The sequence below is a fragment of the Physeter macrocephalus genome, chromosome 14, assembly GCF_002837175.3.
Source record: "Physeter macrocephalus isolate SW-GA chromosome 14, ASM283717v5, whole genome shotgun sequence".
In the NCBI taxonomy this organism is placed as follows: domain Eukaryota; kingdom Metazoa; phylum Chordata; class Mammalia; order Artiodactyla; family Physeteridae; genus Physeter; species Physeter macrocephalus.
Genome location: NC_041227.1, coordinates 86,353,278 through 86,369,611, shown reverse-complemented (window position 1 = coordinate 86,369,611; position 16,334 = coordinate 86,353,278). Strand labels below are relative to the sequence as shown.

At 43.4% G+C, this 16,334-nt stretch overlaps 1 protein-coding gene across 1 annotated transcript in view; it reads left to right on the top strand.

The window, feature by feature from the left end:
• Window positions 1-16,334, top strand: part of DNAH9 (dynein axonemal heavy chain 9) — a 304,796-nt gene that overhangs the window by 183,344 nt on the left and 105,118 nt on the right. Inside the window, exons 44-45 of the mRNA XM_024127927.3 lie at window positions 5,274-5,436; window positions 7,219-7,342. Coding sequence (XP_023983695.1) covers window positions 5,274-5,436; window positions 7,219-7,342 — 287 coding nt within the window. The remainder of the gene's footprint in view (window positions 1-5,273; window positions 5,437-7,218; window positions 7,343-16,334) is intronic.

The following is a 16,334-nucleotide window of genomic DNA, read 5'->3' as shown; positions in this document are numbered from 1 at the left end:
GGACGTGGGTTCGTGCCCCGGTCCGGGAAGATCCCACATGCCGCGGAGCGGCTGGGCCCGTGAGCCATGGCCGCTGAGCCTGCGCGTCCGGGATCTGTGCTCGGCAACGGGAGAGGCCACAACAGTGAGAGGCCCGCGTACCGCAAAAAAAATAATAATAATAATGAACCCACATCCAAAATCTCAAATTCCAACATCCCACTCATTTGTCTCTCCTACCCCTCCACTAACCTGCTCTAGTTTTTATTCCAGCTGTATTATTTCCCAGTTTTACTGAGATACAATTGACATATAACATCGTATAAGTTTAAGGTGTAAAACACAATGATTTAAGTATATATTGCAAAATGTTACCACCGTAAGGTTAGCTAACAACCATCACCTCACGTAGTTATTTTCCTTGTTATGAGAGTCTTTCAGATCAACTCTCAAATACACAATAGAGTATTGTTCATTACAGTCATCGTGTTGTACATTACATCTCCAGAACTTACTTATCTTATAACTGGAAGTTCGTGCTTTTTGACCCCTTCACCTAAGTCCTCCACCCACCTCTGGCAACCACAAATCTGACCTGTTTCTGTGTGTTTGGTTTTATTAGATTCCACGTATAAGGCAGATAATACAGTATTTACCGTTCTCTGTCTTATTTCACTTAGCATAATGCCCTCGAGGTCCGTCCATTTTGTCGCCAATAAATATATTCCAGCTCTTCTCAAACTTCATCAAGACTTCATTTCATGGAACCACCTACTTTCTCAAACTCCTTTATCTTTCTGTCCACCATGTGTGTACTTTCCTCGACCACCATAGACTCCATCACCCAGTACAAGCTCCCCTAACTTTCCTGTCATTGCATCCATGTGACAAAGCTCTACTCTAGCTAAACCTCACTATCTTCTTTTTCCACACCTGCCCCTAAACATGTGGAGATTATTGAAGAAAAACCATCATCACGTTGACTTGATTTTCTTGCGATTTTCAGCCACAAATTTCAAGTGGGCCCTCAACTTTGCTAGAAACTCTCCTCTATGACCCTGGGCAGATCGCTGTCTGCCCCGTTGTGGGATGACTGCATCACACATTTCTCTCCTCTTCTCAAGCTTCTAACATCTCTCCCCTCTCTTTATTCCCAAGTAATGAGCACAATTTAGCTGAGATAACGAAAGCAGCCAGAAGACAATTCTCTTCTCTCCCTGCCGTCAAATTGAACAGCCTCTCTCTATCCCACCTGCATCCCACCCGCAAGTCCTGCCTTCTGTACTATTTCAGTTAAGGAACCATCCCTGCGCCTACCTGAGGCCAGACCCTCCACGTGTGCCCTGGTTCCCATCTCCTATCACCTTCTCAGTGACTTTACTCCCTCCTGCAATGATCTTTCCCTCCCTCTTCTCTCTCTTCTTTTTTTGGGGGGCTGTGCCTCACCACTTGTGGGATCTTAGTTCACTGACCAGGGATTGAACCCACACCCTCAGCAGTGAAAGCACCAAGTCCCAACCACTGGACCACCAGGGGACTCCCTCTCTCCTCTTTTCTCTTTCCTTCTCTTCTCTCTTCCCCATCATCGATTCATTCATTTCTGGATCATACGTATCAACCTACAAACATGCCATGTTATCATTTATCAAAAAAAGAATAAACTATTCCTTGACTCTCACATCTCTTTCACCCCCTACCCCTGTTTCTCAGCTCCTATTCAAAGAAAAACTCATCAGAAGGGTTGCCTTTACTTTTCATACTTTCTTGCTTCTCATCTGTTCCTTGGTGCATTTCTTACCACTTGAACAAAGAAGCTCTTATCAAAGTCACCACAGACCAAACTCTGGCTAAAGTCGGTCGTCACTGCTGGGTCCTTACCTTATATTATTTGAATCCCCTGCTACATTTGTCATGAGTAATCACTCTGTTAATTTGTTTACAGCCATCCATCTATCCTTCCAACACCTATTTATTGAGTCGATGGTCTTAGTATGAGTGTACGGGTCTTGGTCGTATTCACTGCTAGATCCCCAATACCTAGGACAGTGTCTGGAGCATAGCAGGTACTCAGGGAAATTTCTTAGCACATCATATAGGATAAATGATACAGAGGAGAACAGAAAGGTAAAAGGGATAGAGAGTCCTGGGAGGTAAGTGCAGTTGTAAATAGGGTGGTGAGGGAGGCTTCACCGAAGAGGCGGCATTGGATCTGACATGTGAGACCCGCACTGAACACAGCTCACCACGGGCTGGTGCACAGTGTTCTGCCTGCATCAATTCTCTTGGGCTTCACAAACACCTTGAAGAAAGTCAGGTCTACTATTATCCCTATATTAAAATAAGGGAACTGATAACCCGGAGAGATGAGGGAAGTTGCCCAGCATCACACACACCCCAGGAAGAGGAAAGCCAAAGCCTACACTCATGCAGAGTGTCTGCTCAGGACCGTCACGCTACAGTGCTTCATACATTCCCCTAATCCAGTGTAAGCTCCTCGAACACACAGACTCGCTTGCTCACTGCCGAATCCCCAGTGCCTTGGACAGCATCTGGTGCATGGTAGATGGTCAGTCATAAGGGTTTCAGGGTGTTTGTTCACTAATCTGGTGAAACTTCAGGGAGTATTTTCCCTCTTCTCTAAGAGCTACCAGAGCCTGTGTCACAGTCTTGGAATTGAAGAAAATCTTTGTCTTTTCAGGGTAAATGTAATTTGGGAGAATAGCAAGTGATCCAGTCAATGTGGTTTCCAGCATGGGTGATCAAACTGCCTAATATTGTTCTTAGGGAAAAAAACAAGACTATGAAAACTGGCTTTTCTCCTGAGGCTCCTAACCAGACTCTGAAGATAGTTTCCAAAGAGAAACCTGAGCTGCATTAACAATGGCAAAATAATGAACTGCCTTGAGGGGGACAATTTGGAAGAATAAAATGTATCTGGATGTATAATTTCCTGTACGTTTGTTTTAAAATATCAGTGTCCCATGACTTCCTTCTTGCACTGCCCTTCCCTCCCCTCCCGGGGGCTCCTTGATCCTCTTTGTTGCCTCTACCCGCAGAGAAAGCAGAAGCATTCCCCTCTTATACCAGAAAACCGAATGCCGAACAGCCCAGTGAGAAGCACAGGTGACTAAGCTGTCGGCATCACTCCACAGCGCCCCGACGAGCGTGTACGCGCTCTCCCAGGAGCCAAGGGCCAAGCCCAAGTTCACATCCTCATTCTGCCACTAATTGGCGGTGGTGCTTTGCGAAGGACACAACTTCCCCAAGCTCAGTTTCCTCCTCCAGAAAGTGAGGATGGTGAGAATGCTGCATGACACGTGCTTCGCACTTACTAAGCGGTCCATGGTGTTTATCTTTCTGCTGTTGTTTTCTTTCCCTAAAAGCACCATTTGCTCTCTTACTGACTTCCTTCACCATTTCAGCACATTCTCGTTCTACTTTTTCTGAAAGCTTCACACTAGATCTTTCCCCCCTGCTTTTGGCATAATCTCCGTCTACCTTTTTCTTTGTTTTTTTCATTCCGACGTGTGTTTTTCTGCCTCCTCTTTTTTCTCTTAGCATCGCTTCACGTTTATTAACAAAAAAAGGAACTTCAGATGTACTTCTCTTGTGCCCCTTCTTTTGTGCATCTTATTGGTTCTCGTGTGCGCCAGCTTCCTCCAGCTGTGCTGTGGTACATTTTCAGCTTTTGTTTTTAATCTCCCAGAAACTCAGTAATGGGCTTAACTCAGACTGCCTTGGTTTTCTGGCCCAGGAATCCTTTAGAATATTGATCTTCTTTTTAGATTTTGTAATTTAAATGCAGAGTCCTTTGCCCTCGTCAGAGGTTGTTAATGAATCCCCAGCTGGAATCCAATGCTGACAGTTGCAGACTTAACCATTCCTTCTTTGGAAACTTCAGCACTAATGATGCATTTCCATTTAGATATTGAATAGCATGGACCATGCTAAGCTGAGTTCAGGCCTTCCAGAATAGAGCTGGGTGTTGGGCGGCCCGCAGAACCTACTTGGACTTCTCCTCCCCCATGCCTGCCTCTCTCCTCAGTAATTCATTCCTGCCCCCTCTTTTTCTGCATCTGAAGAGAGGGCCTGGATATCTTACTTAGCACCATATTTTCTCCTTTTATCATTGTAGCCAAGCACCATCTCATGTAGACACAAAGCAGATGATTCCTCGCACCTACCTCACCTCAAATGTGATGCTGAGTATCAGGTCTGGGGCGTGCTGCTTACATTTAACAAAAATTTCTTGAATGCCTTTAATGTGCTGGCACTACAGAGAAAACAAGGTGAGTATACACACTCTTCAGATGTCTAGAAACCGTGGTTTAATAAGGGAGCAAGAGAAGTGTACACCTGTCTGATACAAGACAGAGTATCACAACTAAATAATTATAAACGAAAAAGTAAAATCATAAAAAGAGCTAAAAGTAGTCAGTAAATACCTTCTGAGTATTTAGGGAAATAAAATATCACTACATAAATTTAGTGACATACAAGCCCTCCACAGTGGCTTCATCACTGGTTATGTTATCCCCAAATACACTGGCTTAACTTTCAAATTCAACTAGCACAGTCTAACATATTCTCACCCTCCAATATAATAGAGTAAATTTTTTTTTTTTTTTTTTGCGGTACGCGCGCCTCTCACTGCTGTGGCCTCTCCCGTTGCGGAGCACAGGCTCCGGACTGTGGCCTCTCCCCTTGCGGAGCACAGGCTCCGGACGCGCAGGCGCAGCGGCCACGGCTCACGGGCCCAGCCGCTCCGCGGCACGTGGGATCCTCCCGGACCGGGGCACGAACCCGTGTCCCCTGCATTGGCAGGCGGACTCTCAACCACTGCGCCACCAGGGCAGCCCAATATAGAGTCAATTTTCGATCACTTCTACCTAAGAAGAAATGGATGCCACCATTCTGGGGGCCAGTTTTTCAGTATTTATCAAAAGTCGTGAAAAGTGTCCTACTAGGAACTTATCCTGTGGCCCTAATTAGACCTATGAACTCAGGTCCATCATGTCACCGTCACACGTGCCCTCCAATCCTGCCTGGCTGCCTTGGGCTCTTCCTCCACCACCACTGCTTCACCAGAGGCTTTGGCTTGAAACAGAGCAGGGCGACCTCAGTCCACTCAGGCAAGAGGTGAGGTGACGTCTGGGGACAATTTAACTCCCTCTGCCCAAGCCCAGCCCGGATGTGCCTGCAAGGAGGGCTCCAGTCCTCCCCCGGACCATTACCCCTGCTCCTCACGGAGGGAAGTCTGATCAAAGCCCGGTGCCTCTGCTTCCCTCTCTCAGCTGCCACATCAATCGCATCTTGGAGTGCCCGCGGGGACACGCTCTGCTGGTCGGCGTGGGGGGGAGCGGCAAGCAGAGTCTGACAAGGCTCGCGGCTTTCATCAGCTCCATGGATGTATTCCAGATCACACTGCGGAGAGGCTACCAGATTCCTGACTTCAAGGTAGGGGGCCGGGCAGCTGCGGGGGGGAGGCTCAGTCTCTCCCCAACTGCCCACGACTCCCTGTCACCCTGCATTAGCTCTTCCGCTCCCTCGCCCAGAATCTCCCCTTAATCATCTGTCCACCTTCTTCTTAGACTCTGGGCTGGTGACTGGAGGTGCTTAGACCCTGAGAACATCGACCTTCCCAAGGTCTGCATCTGGGAGACCTCAGCTGCTTTAGGTGCATCTGTAGAGCCTCACCTCTCACCCGAATCGGAAGCACATCTACATCAAATTCAGCACACAGCTCTCCAGCAGCCCTAGCAGACAGAAGGAATACTGACAGTTCGCCCAAGTTTTATAGGAATTGCATATATTCAAGGATGGGTTCAGTAACCACCAGCCGCTGGGGCCTTCAGTGACATTGCCTGGTTGGAGACGTAAGGCACTTAGGAGCCACAGTGCACGCCCTGAAAGTGGAGAAAGGCATTAAATACGACCCTCAGAGGTCACTTTGTCCAGCCCCCTGTTTTGATCCACGGCCAACAATAGAGGCCCAGTAGGGAGTCATGAGGTCATTTCCATCAGGATGCTGCCCTTGCTGTCCCTGGGAGAGTTCCAGGCTGCACGGAGCCAGACCTGTCCCCCCGCCTTCATAATCTCTCAGCTGGTAATGCTCATTGCTGCTCTGAAACCAAGCTCAGCCTCTTGTGATCGGCTGAATCTAAGGTCATTCTCCGGGTTCACATCAGGTCAATCTTTAGTGCTTCCAAAAAAGAAAAGACGAGATAGTGCTCATGAGAATCATGCATGTACAGAATGATCTAAGACACTGGTTCTCAACCTTGGCCATATACTGGAATCCCCTTCAAATAATAGTGATGCCTGCACCCCACCCCCCGAGAAATCGTGACTTAACCGTCCTGGGGATTGGCCTGGGCATCGGGACGGTTGAAAGCTCTCTAAGGAGAGCTGGGAAACACTGTCTTAGGTGATTCTGTAAATGCGTTGGTTGAGAACCACTGACCTAAAAGGAAGTTTATTAACGTCAAAGGGGAATTATTTGGACACAAAGGAAGCTCTGCTGTAAGGAAATGTATGAGGCTGATAGAGAATGAGCTTTGAGTCGTGTGAGAGAGAGATAACTAAGATTACGGACCAATGGCTGACCTTCGGGAGAGGGATGCATCAAAGGAACCAAGAGTGACCAAGCTGGAAAAATTCAGGGCCTGGCATCCTAGCCCCAAACTTCATCTACCTATAGATTTGAATGGATGTAACTTCCTACCAAATGACTGTGTGTACGTATGTGCGAGTGTGTGTGTACGTTCCCCAATATATTTTTTAACAGCCGAAGTCTTTGCTGGAGCTAGCCATGAGAACATAAGACTCTGCTACCATATGATATATTCATCCCCCAGGCCAGGAGGCCCAAGTACATGACTCTTCTGTCAGGACCAAGAGCAATCACTTGCCTCGTGGGGCAGGTCATTCATTGTATGATGATATAAGTTACACAGATGAGCAGGGGAACATCTCTGTCCTTTGGAAAGCTGTTACCTGTGTGCACAGAGCAGGAGCTCTAGAAGCTAATTCAGGAGCCACAGTGGTTGTGTGAATTAAAGATCGTCAGTATTTATTCTACTTGCCCCCCTCTATTGGGATCGAGGCCTGGGAATGAGGCATATTTTCCGGCCTGTGAGTGCAAGATAGCACTCCTCCCTCCCTCCCTCCCTCCTTCCCGTTGCTGGTCTCTTATCAAGAAAGCCCTCTTCTCAGAGATCTCTGACATTGTTTCTGCAGGCGGACCTGGCCAGCTTGTGCCTGAAAGCCGGAGTAAAGAATCTCAGCACCGTTTTTCTCATGACAGACGCCCAAGTAGCTGATGAGAAGTTCCTTATGCTCATTAATGACCTCTTGGCATCTGGTAAGAGACTCTTTGCACGTGAATGTCTCTAACAAATCCCCGCTGGAGTGGGAGTCATTCCAAGGTGGAGATTTTGTTCGAGGTCAGAAGAGCGAGGTCATAGAAATGAGGGAGAAAACTGACACAGCGGAGAACTGGTTCATCAAGGTCTTTCTAGGATTGCTGCTGGGCCTGCTGTCTTTTATTCTCCTTACATGCAAAACAGACAGTAGTCTTATGGCTTTCTTAGTGGGACTAGATATGACAATAGGAGGAAAGTAGGATAGGGCCTGCAGATCTGCTGAGTCCAGAGAGAAGGTGCTGTTTCCCTCCCCACACCCAAGACAGAGAGAAACTGGAACGTGTTCAGTATTTCAGGGAGGTAAGGCATTAGCAGCAAGATACACACACAGAGTACATGCACACACAAAACTTACCCAAGAGGGCGAGGTTAGGTTGCCAATTTAATTAATCAAGGATTCAGAACTTTATGGAAGCAAAGTAGAAGCAGGAACAGATGGAGGATAGTTTTCTTAGATTACAAAGAACTTGACAAAGGCTGTCTCAACTTCCCTGTGGCACTGTCAGTGCAAGAGAGGACTTCAGTGGAAAGTTCGGTTCTTGATACTTTGCTGCCCTTATTTTTTTAGGGATTCAGGACTTAGGCCAACCATTCTAGAAAAAAAAGTTTATGTATACACATATATGTATATATAAATATACATAAACATACACAAGATATATATATGTATATATACCCAAGAAGATAAAACAATATAGTATAAAAATTATGCATTTTCAGAAATTTGGGGTGTATGTATATTTATATTTATATTAATTAAAAGGAGAATATGATTTCCTGACTCTTAACCCAAATTTAGCATCTATAAAACCACTTCTTATCTGGGCTAATAAAATAGTCAGTGCACAGATGTTCTGAACAAAATTTCTGCTTCCAGATTTCTGCTTCCAGATTTCCATTTCAGAAAGCCTGTTTCTCTACAGTTCACCTCCTGGCTCTCTGACTAAATACTCTTTAGTTTATAAAGTCAGAGGACCATGATCACAATATACTTCTCCAAAGTGTATTCCATGTCCTATATCATATATTTCAGGATGGCTCTTTCCATGCAATCTCTAGGAACTTTACTGCTTCAGAATCGTTGACTGCTTCAAATTTTGTGCCCTTGTACCCTAGGCCATTTTACTATCACTTCCATGACGAGCCGCTGGTCTTTGGTCCAGACCATGCACTAGCAGGCTCTGTGAGCAAGCTTCGACTTCCTCCTGATAAGGACCAGCGTCCCATCAGGTTGGGACTGATGGCTCCAACCGTAACACTGACCCACACTCTCGTTCCTTTCCCAACCTGCCCTATTTAAGTTAGGTTTTGTTTTTTTTTTTCGGTACGGGGGCCTCTCACTGTTGTGGCCTCTCCCGTCGCGGAGCACAGGCTCCGGACGCGCAGGCTCAGCGGCCATGGCTCACGGGCCCAGCCGCTCCGCGGCATGTGGGATCTTCCCGGACCGGGGCACGAACCCGTGTCCCCTGCATCGGCAGGCGGACTCTCAACCACTGCGCCACCAGGGAAGCCCTGTCTGTTTCTTAAATACTGTCTTTTTAACATCCCACCACCTTCTACAACAGTATTTCACCTAAAACACTGCCTCACCTTTTGTTATTTTACCAAATAATGAGAGACGGGTCCAACTGTCCTCCCACCCTGAAGGTGCGCCCTAAAGTCTAATTTCTAAAACAATCAAAAAAGATAAAATTGTGCTTCCAAAGACTTATAGCTTTGGAGATGCCAGGCATGTTGCCAGCCTCACCCTGTATCTTATTTGGCTCCAATCCAGCCAGGTCACCTTCTCCTATAATAATGTCTGAGACACAAACGACGTTACACTTTTACCGATTGAAATTTTATTCCTCAATTAAGTATTTTTAATTTTTCATTTAGAAAACAACTTGTTTCAAGTTCAAATGAATTTTTGAAGCCCTGCCCAGTGAAAACTTAATGCAATCAGTGTGCTTCCAAGTCATGGAATTTCAAACTCACATTCTTAAGGCTTCTATACAAAAACAGGATTTACACACACATGTTAAAATGGAGCTACAATTAAAAGTAATACTTTTCTAATCTTCATCCCTTTTATCTTAACCATTTTGACAGGGAGAATTGAGCATATCTGAGTTCTAATTTTCCCTGTCAGATAATTTCTGGCTAGCAATTAACTGACTGCCAGTCCAGGCAGAGCTATAGAGATTCCTCAGAGCCTCCCCATCCACTTAGTTTTTCAATTTTATGGGGTTGTGCAATCACTGCGTTCTTGGATAACACAGTAGAGACTAGGAAACTATACATTGGGCTACCTTGTCATTAGCTCATCCCTCTCTAGTTATCTACAAATCCTATTAGGTTGAAGATAATGTACAGTGAGCGAATTCCGCTGATTCAACACTCCCCCAAAACACCTTCCTCAGTGACCTCGTGATCTCATGCCATAGGCTGTCTGCTTTCCTCCCACACTTCTTTAGCTCACTGTTTCATCCCTTGGTTTCCTGACACCATATCCAGAATCAAACTATATTGGTAATTCAGCACATAAATCCCACCTCTGACACCACCCAAACATTTCAGAACCCATCATTATGCCACTTGCATCTCAGATGGGTTGCAGACTGACAGTAAGAAATCCTCCACTCAAAGTTAAAAAATTAAATCATGTTTCTGATTCAATTAGCAAAAGCCACATAATTGTAGAAGAAGCAGGGTGGCCACCTAAATCAGAGTGAATGAAGCCTATCTTTCCGTCACTTTCTTTGGCTACCAGAGTCCTTAATGGGGCTCATGAAGCTTCTGGTGAAACTATGCATGAAATGTTGGCCCTTGCTGAGTCTGAAAAGTTCAATTCTTGCTATGTCTTTGTTGCCCTGTATAATAATTCCTGAAGGATGTACACTGGCCATCAAAAGCAGGTATTTAAAAAACTCTCACAAAATTTGTTCTCTCTTGGTCCTCCTTCAACCAAACTCAGCATCAGCACGGGCCTATCCTAATCTAAAGGGAGAAAATAGAATCCTTTCCTGGTTTTTTGGTACAGCACACCTGCCTCCAGGTTTCCAGCATTCCAGAAAGCCCATTTTACTGCAGTCCCAGCTAAGAAGACCTAGTCTGCTCCAGGTGTGGTGTCCTTTCCTCTCCTTACTCTGCCAGATTTCATACTTCATTTTACTTTGGGATCTTATGTTGGGATTTCCTTTTTGCTTTTCAAAAGGCTTAATTGTTCACTCCAAAATTAATATTTCTCTTCCCTGGATCAGACTAGATCACTTTGCATCTGTTTGTATCTTCAAAACCATTTATTAAGCTTCCATGTTCCAGTCAGTAGCCTCTATGTGGTCTATTGGAATAGTTGATAACCAACTGAGTCCCCTCTCTTGTAAAGCCATATGCCTCTCCATCTCTGAAACAGACTGTCCTTATTACATTTGGGCCAAATCTCCTCTTGGAATGTAAAACATGAAAAGATCCTCTCATCTTCCAGGTGCTTTAGGATTAGATGCAGGATTGACATGTTAGTGATCTGTACACATCACATGAGAATGTGGAGTCTGGAAATGTTTGTAACAGTCTTGGCATTGGATTGTTCTCCTCCCATGAGCATCAAGAACTGGATTTCCTGATAGGCCATCTGTGCTTTACACAAGTTATATTCTGGCCCAGTTTCCCTGAAAGGAAAAAAGACAAAGTGGCAAAAGAGAAGTGGCAAAGATGACAAAAGAGAAGCCATCAAGCATGCATCAGATCTCCTAAGCATACTTTGTGGTCTCAGGGGATGTTTACCAGATGCATCCCCAGACCATAAACCATGGAAATTTAAACCAGCGCCTGGTTGCTTTCAGCTGCCACACAGAAATGCCCAGAGCGTAATGCAAAAAGATGCTTGAGTAACAGCTTTTCTTTTCTTCATGTGGTACTAAATTCTCATACAAGTTACTTGAGACTATGTCTCTGTGCATTCTCCTCCATTACTAACCTCTCCCTCACCACCTATGTCCAAGAGATAATCAGTTGCCACCAATTTTACCCCCTATTTCTGAATCTGTCATGACTACCACTGATCTTTTCATCTTTTGCTTCAACAAATGCAGACACTTCTTTTTTTTTTATTTTATTGAAGTATAGTTGATTTACAATGTTGTGTTAATTACTGCTATACAGCAAAGTGATCCAGTTATGTATATTCTTTTTTATATATATTCTTTTTCCATTATGGTTCATCATAGGGTATTGAATATAGTTCTCTGTGCTATAGAGTGGGGGACCTTCTTGTTTATCCATTCTACATATAAAAGCTTACAATGCAGACACTTCTTAACTCACCTCCCTACCTCTCAGGGAGGCCCAACCCCATCCATTCTCCTCACTGCTTCCAAAAAGGTCTATCAAACTATAATTCCTTCATCAGTTCCTAACTGAATGCATGATAAGCTGTTTTGTACAGAAAAAACAAAACAAAACAAAAAACCAGCTGCCTTTGACCTGCTTCCTTCCTTCCTTACTGGCTTACCTCCCCATTATGATCTAGTAATTCCCATCTCCTTGAAATAACACACTGTACTGCCTCCTGACATCCTTACTGACTCACACTGTTCCTTTTGAACCTCATGCCCTTCTCCTTCTTTATCTGGATTAACTTCTACCCATAGTACAAGACTTATCTTGGATGGTATCTCTCTGGGAAATCTTCACTAATCCACTGTCACCACGAGGAATGAGAAACATCCCTCTGTGTTTCTCTAACATTCAGTGGCTGCACACACCACCATTGTACTGAAACGACATTGTAAACTTATGAAAGGCAGAGACTGTGTTGTCTGTTGTTGGTTCATTTTTTGTTATGAAATAATCCAGAGATACAAAAGATAAGGATTAAATACCTACTGCCCAGCTTAGGAAATAAAACAACACTGATATAGTTATAACCCTCTGTAAAGACTGTGTTATTTTCACCATTTACACCGTCAGCACTGAACGCATCTCCTGGCCCATAATTAGCATTCAAGAGGTATTCGTTGAACCAGGGTGTATAATATCATGAGAATGATGTGTCATCTTACATATTAGATATTACTGTTGAACACGTGCTTGGAGAAAGTTTCCAGCCATGCAGAGAGAGGGCCAGGGGTCCTGAGAGAGTCACCACAACTCCCTGTTTTTTCTCCCTTGAGTCCAGGGAAATGTTTCTGAAAAATGTTATTCCTGGGTGGGGTCAAAGCCCTTAAGCCATTGTGCTGCTAACTGGTTCACGCAGAATAACCCTCAGCTTTGCCTTTTTTATTACCAAGCTCCGACTAACCAAACCATCTTAAATCATCTCAAAGCAGCGTGGCCTCAGAGCCGCAGACCACACAGCGAAGATGATGATGAGTCTGACTTGCAAAATGTCAGGACATGTTAAGGGGCGCAAGAAGCCACTCTGCACTGGGCAGCAGAGGCAGGGCTTCCCGGCTTTAGGTCACAAGAGGGGGCTCTTCAGATATTTAGAGAGCCTCCGCCTCTGTTCACATCACAAAAGCCCCTCTGGCAGTTCAGTCTTCTGCTTTCAGCATGACTACCTACATCGCACAATAAGTGACAGGAATATCGTCTGGAGAAATTGGAGGAACAAACCTGGAAATGCAAACTTTGCTCCCAATGCAGAGGTGCTCAATTCCATCTGGTGATCTTCTTCTGAAGGGATCTTGGGAATTGTGTGACAAATACCCCCATCGTAAGAACACGGAAAAAGGCTCTAAAAGGCCTGGGTGTTTTCAATATCTTGGCACTTAAAGGTATCATATAAACTAGGGTGAGCACACTTTTTCTGTAAAGGGTCAGAAAGTAAATATTTTCAGCTTTGCAGACCATACAGCCTCTGTCACAACTACTCAGCTCTGTCATTGTATTGGACAAAGAACCATAGACAATATCTAAATGAATGAGTGTCGCTGTGACCAGTAAAACTTTATTTATGGACAACAAAATTTGAATGTCATGTAATTTTCATGTGTCATTAAATAGTATTATTTTAATTTTTTCAACCATTAAAAATTGTAAAAACCATGCTTAGCTTGCAGGCAGAGATAGAGGGCCAGATTTAGCCTATAGATCATACTTTGCCTCCTCAAAGGACATAAATCCTACATATTTCAAAAAATAGAAAGGTGAAGAATGCAGACTCTATTATTACAAATATTCTAAGACCGAAGGGAATTCGGGTTCTCACTGGAGGACTGTGACATACTTATAGATAAGAAAATGCAGATTATCAGAGGGGCAAAGGAGGAAGGAATTCAGACCACTGCAGGCAGTCAGCCCCAGGAGTATGAGTATGGCTCACATCAATTCCATTTGAGTATTTCTCTTTTTAAAACTTCCCTGAACTCCTTAACTCCCAGCACATGCTAAATATCATTTCATTATTCTAGCTGTTTTCTCTGACCCCCTATTTTTATCAAATAAGGCTGAAATGGATTCTTCCACTAGTAAGACCTTGATTTTGACAAGTTTATAGCACCGGGTATTTTGTATGCATGCTATGAAATATCTTAATGAATGGAAATTAAATCAAGTTTGTCCAATTAAGGGAAGAAAGTAAATGATCATTTTCATGATAATTCATTTTTTCATTTTTCCCGTTTAAACAATTAAGTTTAATTAGTATAAAACTCTAACCCAACTCTTGGCTGGATTAGTGTTGTCAGGCTATGAAGGCCAGAAATCTGTTGGAAAGTTGAGTTTCCTCCAGATACAGTAGTTCAAGGAAGTGCAGCAGCTTCAGTGGTGAAAAGAATCACAATTCCCATCACTCACGTTAGTTAGAGGCCATTTGCCAAACCACCCACCTTGCAGGACCTCACCCAAGTCCACAGGAAACAGCACAGGTAGTGGCCCCAGTGGCTTCTTCCAGCTCTGACATTTCTGCGATGCTAACATTTCTTTGTTGGTTATGGAGGAAGGAAGACGCACGCGGGTGTGCAGAACTTCAAAGGGGAGCTTGTATATGACTTCAGGTCCACGTAGCTTCAACACCTACCTAAAGCCTTGTCCTGGAAATAGGAAAGAGCTTTTCTGATAGCCATAGAATATCCTGGAGTGAACCACATTCATCTTTACCTCCTATCCAGTGTTTCTAAGATTTAACTGTACCAGTGCTTCCTTCATTCTTACATCCCTTAAGCTCGTTTCTCTCCTTGAGAAAACAATGCCATTCACTATCGGCCTCACAACTACCTTTATAGCTCCCAGTCTGTCTGCATTTCTTTGCAGTCTTCTTCATTCTTCCTTTCCAAGGCCAACTCTTCCATGTGAGCTAGGGGCCCACCAGCTGGTTCTTAATTCAGAATTTTGCTTTATTCTATCCCCTCTTTCAATTTCTGACTCTCCGTCACAGTTTTCACATTCTCATCACCCACATTTACTTTTTCCTTTTATGTTTTTCTATATTTCTTTACAAAACATGTTGGGATACAGAAAGCAATAAAACAAACACCCATGCAATTATGAACAACGTTGCAGAGTAGAAACATCTGATGTGTGCAAGCAGAGTTGCTTTACAGCAGGTGCCCAAAACGTAGATTGTTACATTGTCTGGTGTGTGCATTTCAAGTTTACTAAAAAGTGCCAGTTGCCCTCCCGAGTGGTTGTACAGATTTATTCTCTGCTTGAATACCTGTTTCCTCCTAACCTCACCAACACTTGATTTATCTGACATACCAGTTTTTGCCAAAGGATATAAAATGGAATCTCATTTTTGTCCTTTCCCTTCTTACCTGTGACATTGGAGCATCTTTTCAAGTGTTTATTGGCTATTCACCTTATGTTAGTTGCCTTTTTATATAGTTTGCCCTTTTGCTCTTCAGTTCTTTCTTTTTCTTATGCATTTGTAAGAGTCCTTTGTATATTCTGGATACTAACCCTTTGTTCATCATGTAGGTCATAAATGTCTCTTTTGAAGTCTGTATCTGAATTTTGTCATGCTGATTTCATTTAAATGTTGTAAAACTTAGTCTTTTTATGTTTCGTGCTTTTTGTGCTCTATTTCCGAAATTGTGTCCTATCCAGCACCGTAAAAATAATCTTTTGTATTTTATCTATAAAATATTACTGTTTCATATTCATGTCTTTAATACACCTGGAATGTATTTTTGCATGGTATTCTAATTTTATTTTTTGATATTAGTATTGAATTATCCTAACATCACTTATTGATTTGTTCATCCTTTTTTAGCATACTGATTTTGACTATGAATTTCAATTTGTGTTTACATCTGGGTCCATTTCTAGGTGTTTCACTCACTGTTCTATTTATTTACCCAAGTACCAATTTCACATTGTTTTAACTAACATAGCTTTATAAGGAGACTTGATTTCTGATAGAACGAATCCTTTCTTCCCATTCTTCACAGTATCACTGCCATTCTTTACCCTTTGCTCTTCCATATAAATTTTAGAATATGATTGTCAGGATTGAAAAAGAAACCCATTTGATTTTTTGGGGGGGGAATTGCATCTTTGTGATACTGGTAATACTGAGTCATCCACCCATGAGCAGAGTATTTCTCTCCATTTATTTTGGGTTTTATTTATGCCCTTCAGTAATATGTTATAGTTTTTACATCAAGATCTTGCACATCTTTTTATATATTTATTACTGCCTATCTCATAGTTTTTGCTGGTATTCTAAATACCTTTTGCTGGTATTCTAAATAACTGGTTATTCTAAATAACTTTTTTGCTGGTATTCTAAATAAAATAACTCCTTTTTTTTTTTATTGCTGAAGTACAAAAGTGCAATTTTATTTCCAATATTGATTTCGTATCCAGCAATCTTGTTTTTTTTTTTTTTTTTTTTTTTTTTTTTATGTGGTATGCGGGCCTCCCTCTGCTGCGGCCTCTCCCGTTGCGGAGCACAGGCTCCGGACGCGCAGGCTCAGCGGCCATGGCTCACGGGCCCAGCCGCTCCGC